Below are 9,009 nucleotides of genomic sequence, written 5' to 3' on the forward strand. Positions count from 1 at the left end.
AAAAGGAAGAGAAGGATAAATTTTTCGAGGAGCTCCAAATGCAAATTGAAAATGGGGAAGAAAATATAATTGTAATGGGAGATCTAAACGGTAGAGTTGGAAATAATAACAATGGAATTGAGGAATGCATGGGAAAAGAAGGAGAAGAAATACTAAACAAAAATGGTGAAAGAATAATAGAAATATGTATGGAGAATAAACTTTTTATAACAAATACAAAATTTAAACATAAAAAAGTACACAAATACACGAGAGTACAAGAAAGTAGAAATGAAAAATCAATCATAGATTACTTTTTGGTAAGTAGCAACAAATGGAAAAGAGTACAAGACACGAAAGTCAAAAGAGGCTCAGAGATTGGCAGTGATCATCATCTAGTAATAATGAGAATGAGAACAGCAAAAGAAAATGAAGAAAAGAGGAGAAAGGCAGTAAATTAAAAAGTAAAAAGCTACAAATTAAAAGAAGAAGATATTCCAAGAAAAATTAGACAATATTTTGAAAGGTAGGGCAAAAACTGCAAGTATAGAAGAAAAGTGGGAAAATCTCAAGACCAGCTTAATCATAGCTGCTGAGGAAACTTGCGGGAAGACAAAAATAGCAAATAATAGCATGAGGAGAACTGAATGGTGGACGGACGAAATACGAAGGAAAGTAAAGAACAAAAAAGAAAAATGGAAGAGATATCTAAGTATAAAGCGCCCTGAAGATTATGAGGCATATAAAGAAAAAAGAAAAGAGGTTAAAATAGCTGTGAAAGCAGAAAAAGAAAGGTCATGGGAAAAGTTTGGACTAAAAATGACAAATAATTATAGAGAAAACCAAAAACTCTTCTATGGCGCATTAAAACAGCTCAGACAAAAGAAAGAACACATGATGCCGAATATAAAAGACAAGAATGGAAAGGTAATAACAGAAGAAAACCAAATAATGGAAAGATGGAGAGAACATTTCAAAGAGCTAACTCATACAGACGTAGACAACATAGTGGAGATACAAGAAATTAATGAAGAACAAAAAGTAGAACCCATAACAACAGAGGAACTAGAAAAGGCAATTGAAAGAGTTAAATTAGGCAAAGCACCAGGCAAGGATGATATCACCCCGGAAATGATAAAATTCATGGGAATAGAGGGAGTGGACAGCATGAAAGAACTAATGAATGATATCATAAAAAGAGCAGAAATACCGCAGGACTGGAAGAAAGACATTATACTACCAATACACAAAAAGGGCGACAAGAGAAACTAATAATTAGGTACCGAGGTATTACTATATCAAGTATTCCTGGGAAGGTATTCGCAAGAATAAAAACCCAAATAGAACCAACTATGGAAGATACACAATGTGGATTCAGGAAGGACAGAAGCACGCAAGACCACATATTCACAATAAGACAAATAAGTGAGAAAGTAATCAATAAAAATAGAGAAATACATATATGCTTTATTGATCTGGAAAAGGCGTTTGACAGAATACAAAGAAAGGACGTATGGAGGACATTAAAGGAAAGAGGAGTTGACAGGATAACAATTGATGTAATAAAGGATATGTACAATAATAATACAAATACGGTGAGAACCAACAACGAGGAATCCGAAGAATTTACTACAAGTCAAGGCGTCAAACAGGGATGCGTGTTGAGCCCACTGCTGTTCTCAGTGGTACTGGATGAAGCAATAAAGAAAGCCAAGAGAAGAATGAGAAAACTAACATTAGGATACTGGCAAATGAAACAGACTCAACTATCAGAGCTTCTATTTGCAGACGACATGGTGTTGATAGCAGAAAACAGAGAAGACCTACAGAACAACCTTGAAATCCTAGAAGAAGAACTGTCAAACATAAATATGAAAATAAATACAGAGAAAACAAAAACAATGATAATTTCAAATAAGAGAAAGACACACGCAATACAATTAAAAGGAAAACAACTAGAACAAGTGGAACATTTTAAATACCTAGGAGCAATTATTGAATCAAACGGTAAACAAGACATGGAAATAAATAAGAGAATGGGACGAACAGGAAGCTTATTTAACACTATGAAAACAACATTTTAGAGGAAAAAAGAAATACCGGAGAAGGTAAAAACGGCAGTCGTTAAATCAGTAGTTAGACCTACAATCATCTATAATAGCGAGTCATGGACATTGACTGGGAGACAAAAATCTCGAGTCAATGCTATGGAAATGAGGTTCCTGAGGAAAATAGCAAACAGAAAGAGGACAGACAAAATACGAAACGAAACAATCAGACAAAACCTAAAACTAGAACCAATAAACGAAAACATAGTAGAGGGGCAACTAAGATGGTTCGGGCACGTGTGTAGAATATCGAATGAAAGATTAAAAAAACGAGTGTTTGAAACGAGAATGCAAGGGAAAAACAAACGAAGAAGACCAAGAGTTAGGTGGGTAGACGAAATCAGAAAAGAAGTTGAGAAGAAAGGATTGACATGGGAAAGTGCACGAAATCTAACACAAGACCGGATAGCATGGAGACAACAGTGCAAATCTTAACCCCACCAGCCTTACACTTAACGGTAGAAAGGCTTAGGACTAAGTAAGTAAGTAATTTTCCGAGAGTCAACAGGCAGATTTTCTGTTATTGTACTGTTTCGACAACCCAATCCTTTTTATGTATTTATATTTTTTCTGTTCTTTTCGATACTTATTCTCATGCATATCGTTATTTCGTATGCTAGAAAATTGTTTCAGAAAAATCTCGAATCTCAAAGAGACATATGTTGAATTCATGGAGGACTTTATTGCTTTCCAACATATGATGACGGTTCCTGAATCCGATTTTAAATCGAATATCTCCTATTACTCTCACGCAGTTTTCAAAAAACAAATTTTTTAATTTGTTTCTTGTCTCCAAAATTTATACTTACTAGTTTCAACGCCAGTACACAATTAATAATTATACTACGCTTTTCTCGCCTTCTTGTTTTTCACACCCCACATCTAAATTATTTCCTTTCAAAAGAGCATTTTATATGCAATACAAAATCAATTCAGTAGCTAAACAAACGTCAAGATGATCACATGTACGATCTAGTGCCAAAGATAACACTTCTACTCATTGAAATGTTTTATTTACTTCTATAAATGTTTGCTTATTTTCAGTAATTGCTAATTTCAATTACATGTACAGTCTATTCAATTATTTATTATTTTTTAATATTGAACCAGTAAATATGTTTTACATAAACAGTTATTTTACTATAGTAACCAAAAAGTTGATGACTGAATCTACCCGACTTTTTTTCTGAAGAAAGTGATAAAAAGTTTCTCTTTACATGATAAAAAGTTTCCATCGATACTCTATTCCTTAAGTTTAATAAAACGTTGTATATCCAATCATATGATGCCATAAGCTTTAATTACATCAAAGAAAACAACTATTATAGAGGATTTTAGAATCACTAAATTGTGTGTTGGACTCCTGTTATTCCTAAAACCATTTTGCTGGTTTATTATCAGAACTTTTTATTTGAGGAAGAATTGTTCCATTTCTTTAATATCTTTTCCAATAGTTTACACAAGGAAGATGTCAGTGTTATTGACCTCTGGCTTTGATTTTGTTAGGATTTAGGAAGGGAATTACGGTAGTTGTACTGCAAAATATTGGACATTAGTTAGTTGAAATTTATTTTCTAATATGTATTTATTGAAAACCAAATTTGTATAAATTTTTTGTTTCTTATTTAATACTAAAAATATAAAATAATTCAAAAGTAATCACTCAGACATTGGCTCAGGACTGTTAGTATTAACATCATCCAATGAGCTGTTTATTTCTATAGTCTCTGTATCATCATTTAAGCAAACTTGCAATTGATTAGCTGATGTAGATAATACATTGAATTGCTTTTTTCGTTTGTCTAGTTTATTTACCAATAAGGTCCTTTCATCACCTAACTCCTTAAGATGCTTTTGAAGTGCAGACAATTGTTTGTTCATTTCTGTTCTAGGAGGCTCGGCTGCTATTTGTTTAGCTAAGAGATCATATTCAATTCTGAAAGAGAGAAATTTGTATGAATCCTTAGACAAAATGGACTTAAGTGATATATGTACCTGTTTTGTTTAATTGTTTTGGCTTTATTGAGTTCTTCTCTTTGTTGAGCTATTTCTTCTTTTATATTTTGAATTTTTGTCTCATATTCTCTGTATAATTGCTGATATTTAAGTAACTGTTCATCATTTGATTTTGTTACCAACTCTGAACGCCTACGAGAGTGTTCAATCAAACTCAATTGAGCTAAAATTTTGTCATATTGCATGTAATCATCTGCATGGTCATCAGAGTTGAACAATTTGGTTGTCATTTTAACCATTAAATTGAATCGCCTATCATCCCCTGTACCATCACCATCAAATACTAGTCTTCTTTTGATCACCTCTTCTATAAAAAATAAATAACTTAAATAAAGAAAATACTACTTAACCACGTGCACACATTAATTTCGAGTTTACTGTAAAAAAATGATTCATTTTTTTTATTTTATAATTTCAATTACGCATGTAAAATAATTTAACAAAACATTTATTTTAAGGGGCGTAATAAGTGTATTTTTTGTGACAGGGGCATATTAATATATATATATATATATATATATATATATATATATATATATATTAGTATTTTTAATTCAGTAAATTAAATATATTTTTTAAGTATTTTTGCTTTAGAAAATTTAATATGTATGTATAATTAAAAGCAAAAACATATCAAATTCAAAAAACTGGCCAGAAAAGGTTATAAAATGTTTGAATAATGAAAATAAACTGAACTGCAAATATAACGCAAAAATAGCTACATCCTGACAGAAACTAAAATACACTAAGGTACAGCTACATCCAAAACAGAATGTAAACTGTGAAAAGGGCAAAATATATTAATTATATTATTAATATATATTAATAATATATAATAATTATATATTAATTATTATAATTATATATTAATTATAATTATAATAATAATAATATATTAATTATAATTCTTATAATTCTTCAGAAAGCCATAAAACATTTGAATAGCACTGTATTACAGTCAAACGTGTGAGACACAGGCAACTCCTGAATTTACCTGCAAGCCACTCTGTGTTAAACTAAACACAGGATAATGCATTAAGTGGTTAAATGTTAAGATAGTTATGCCTATGTATGAACTCTTAATTATTGTATATAAATAAATAGCTCAAAATATTAAGTTATTCACTAAATTACAATCTACATAAATCTAATAATTTTTCTCTTGACTTGCAAGCAATTAGATAATGTGGTTATTTATCCATAAAAAAACTGGAACTGATTGGAAAAAAGGTTTTCGATTCTAAAGGATTAAAAAAAATAGTATCAAGTAAAATGCATAACTACATTATGTAAACAGTATATGGCTTTTAAATTATAGTGAAATAAATCCATCAACAAAATCAAGACAGCAAAAAGGAGGATTCTCATTTGGACAAATTTAAGGTCGCCTGAAACCCACACAAATTATAAAGTGAGTAGAAAGCCATACAAAAATATATTTCAAATTTCAGCTTAACTTAAAGGTCGTCTGACACCTAGACAAATAAAAAAAGAATGCAAGAATCCATAGTTCTTTACCCTAACCCTTCAACAAGAATAAACGCTATGATTCTAAAGCATAAAATTGATTTTTACTTCTTCTATTCAAACATTTTCAAATCCTAGTAGAATATATTTACTTTTAATATATTTTTAGTTAAAGTTTGTTAAGCAGAAAATGGTTGACTTCAATTAGTGCGGTCGTAAATTTTATTAAATTTATCTGACTTAGAGATTGTTAAGATCTTGTACCTCAGGTAAACCATTGTTACCTGAAACCGGGCCTTTTATACTATTATCGGTTAACCCATGATGTTTATCTTCTTGTCATGGCGCCGCCTCCTTTCGAAAGTTGGCGATCCAAATGGCAATTGTAGTTTTGGAAACTGCTGCGTGAAAGATTTTTGCGAATGAGCGGTCGAACCATCTCCTCAGGTCTTTCAGCCACTGATCTTTTGCCCAGTATTTTTCCTTCCAGTATAACTTGAAGTAATTCTTATCTTTCGCCTCTCAACACATGAACCAAGTATTGCATTTTCCTCTCTTTGATTATTCTTAGTAATTCTTTTTGTTTTAACATGCGACAAAGTACCTCAACATTAGTAACTCTTTGTACCCATGGAATTCTCAACATTCGTCTATATATATATATATATATATATATATATATATATATATATATATATATATATATATATATATATATATATATATATATATATATATATATATATATATATATATATATATATAAATCTCAAAGGCATCTATTCTTTTTTCTATTTCAGAGTCCATTGTCCACAGTAAGACAGAAAAAACGTAACATCTGATCATTTGGATTCTAAGCTGCAACTAAGGTCTGATCTTGTAAAAAATGTTTTCATGCTCATGAATGCTTTCCTTACTTGTTCGATTCTTGATAGGATTGCTTTTTTTTGGATTACACTGACTATTGATATATGCTCCCAAATATTTTATGGAATTTACCTGTTCTATTATTTGACCCTTGGTATACAAATGTATGTTTATTGGTGTCTTTAAAAATACTAAAATTTAGTTTTGGAAACATTTAGATGTAAACCGAACATTTCGCTGTGGTGAACTACCGCATTTATTATATTTTGTAGTTCTTGTGCGTTGCTTGCTATTAAGAAGGTATCATCAGCATATCTGATGTTGCCTATGCTGATTCCGTTAATCTTAATTCCGCCTTGGACCTCGTCTAGTGCTTCTCTGAATACAAATTAAACAGTAGCGGTGATAAGACGCAACACTGTCTCACTCCTCGTCGGATTTGTATATCTTCGGATGTTGTGTGCTCTATTTCAATTATTGCCGTTTGGTGCCAGTATAGTTCTGAGATAATTCGCAAGTCTTGTTCGTCAGCTCCAGTTGTTCTCAGAATTTCGATCATCTTTTGATGGTTAACGCAGTCAAATGCTTTTCGATAGTCAATATAACATGCATATACATCTACATTCATGTATCTGCATCGTTGCGTTAACACATTTAAAGCAAAAAGAGCCTCTCATGTTCCCAATCCGTTTCGAAATCCGAATTGAGTGTCACTTATCTGGAACTCGCACTTCTTGTAAATTCATGTATGGATAATTCTGAGTAAAAGTTTTAAGGACATGAGACATCAAGCTTAATATTCGATAATCATCGCATTGTGAGGAATTCGATTTTTTTGGTAATGCTACGAATGTTGATTTTAGCCAGTCTGTTGGTATTTTACCTGTGTCATATATCTTATTGAATAGTGCTGTTATTAAGTCTAGGCTTTTACTTTCATTATCTGCAATTAGTTTTAGTATTTCGACATTGATATTGTCTGGACTGGTGGCTTTTCCATTTTTCTGAGATTTTACTGTGTGGATAACTTCTTCTTTGGTTATTTCTGGGCCTTTTTCATTTATTCGATAATCTGTGGATGGTGGAGAACAAGGTCTATTGTCATCAAAAAGAGTTTGTATGTATTCTTTCCATCTCTCTAGTTTGGCTTTTGTACCCATAATTATTTTGTTATTATCATTTTTTAATATTGTTGCTTGTCTCTTTTTGTGTCTACCTGTCATTTCTTTTAGTTTTTTATGAATAATAAAGGTGTCATATTTTTCCTGAAGTTGTTCGACTTCTAGGCATTTTTTTGACATCATTTTTTCTAATGATTTTGTTGATTCGCTTGTATTCTATTGGGCTTGTTTTATGTTTTCATCTTACGTCCATGAGGTCCATGATATCTTGCGTTATCCATTCTTGTTTTTTGTTGTGTTTTATGAACCTGATGTCTTCTTCTTGTATCTTTGTTATTTTTGTTCTTAGAGCAGTCCATGTTACTTCAATGTCTGTCTGTACCAAGTTTTCAATGGTTTTTATTTTTTCCTCAGCTTGATACATACTTATTTCTTTTTTGTGTTCAGGGTTCTTCGGTTGTTAGATGTCTATTTTTCTTGTCACTGTCTTCGTTTTGACTTTGAGAAATCTTTTAATCTAAAATCCATTATAACTGGATTGTGATCGCTATGTATATCAGCTCCAGGGTATGTTTTCATAGATTGTATGTACTTCTTAAAGGTGTTATTGAGCAAAATGAAGTCAATTTGATTTCTAACAATTCTGTCTGTAGGTGATTTCCATGTGTATAGCCTTCTAGGATGTTGTTTGAAGAAATTATTGGCTATTAACAGATTGTTTTCTACGCAGAATTGTACAAGCCTATCTCCTCTATTATTCCTGGTACCTAGATCGTATGCTCCTATGTGGTCTCCTTCAGCACCACGACCAATTTTAGGGTTAAAGTCGCCCATGATCATCGTTATCTCACCTCTTTTTGTCAGTCACATTATTTCATCTATGTTGTTATAAAATTTTTCGATTTCTTCGTCTGACTTGTCACTTGTTGGAGCATAGACCTGAATAATATTTAGTTTTCTGTGTTTTAGTTGTTTGTAATTTCAACATTGCTACTATATCATTTAGAGGGATGAAGTCTGTGACAGATTGAGCAATTGATGTTTATAGTCGATACTAATTAAAGTCAACCATTTACTGCTAAACAAACTTTACAAATTATTTATATTTTCGGCTTTATTATTGGTTATTAGTTGAAGACAAAATAAATAAAAATTATAATTTCTTACTATTGCAATTATTTGTATACTACGTAATTAATAATTAGAAAAACATATTTACCTTCTGACATTATTTCAATATTTGTAGGATTGAGCTGTGATTATTTCCAAATTTATAAAAATGTTTGCAAATATTTGGTTTATTACCTCAAACTCCGGACATCAAACAGACATCAAATGTCATTTTGACAAAAATTCTACTTCTTTACGAATAATGTAATTAATCTCTACCAATCACAGATAGGCATAGGCTCTAGACTGAAAAATAATTATTATAGAGTAGATGTAACTGC

At 31.2% G+C, this 9,009-nt stretch overlaps 1 protein-coding gene across 2 annotated transcripts; it reads right to left on the bottom strand.

Annotated features, from left to right (window-relative positions):
• Positions 1-3,639: 3,639 nt before the first annotated feature.
• thoc7 (THO complex subunit 7) lies at positions 3,640-8,922 on the bottom strand. 2 transcript variants are annotated; one of them, XM_072526555.1, is made up of 3 exons: positions 8,778-8,922; positions 4,083-4,410; positions 3,640-4,023 (listed from the first exon to the last, which is right to left on the bottom strand). In XM_072526555.1, the coding sequence occupies exons 1-3, from the start codon at positions 8,785-8,787 to the stop codon at positions 3,747-3,749; spliced, it is 615 nt and encodes a 204-aa protein (XP_072382656.1). In that variant the 5' UTR covers positions 8,788-8,922; the 3' UTR covers positions 3,640-3,746. The 2 variants fall into 2 exon arrangements, with proteins under 2 accessions (XP_072382656.1, XP_072382657.1); XM_072526556.1 differs by having other exon boundaries at positions 4,083-4,407; positions 8,778-8,900.
• Positions 8,923-9,009: the final 87 nt, after the last annotated feature.

Source organism: Diabrotica undecimpunctata, chromosome 3 (genome assembly GCF_040954645.1).
Source record: "Diabrotica undecimpunctata isolate CICGRU chromosome 3, icDiaUnde3, whole genome shotgun sequence".
Taxonomy (NCBI): domain Eukaryota; kingdom Metazoa; phylum Arthropoda; class Insecta; order Coleoptera; family Chrysomelidae; genus Diabrotica; species Diabrotica undecimpunctata.

Bases quoted from the DNA above. Each gene is read 5' to 3' on its own strand.
- thoc7 (XM_072526555.1), bottom strand. The intron at 4,024-4,082 runs GTACATATATCA...TCTCTCTTTCAG, and splicing joins AAAACAATTAAACAAAACAG to AATTGAATATGATCTCTTAG.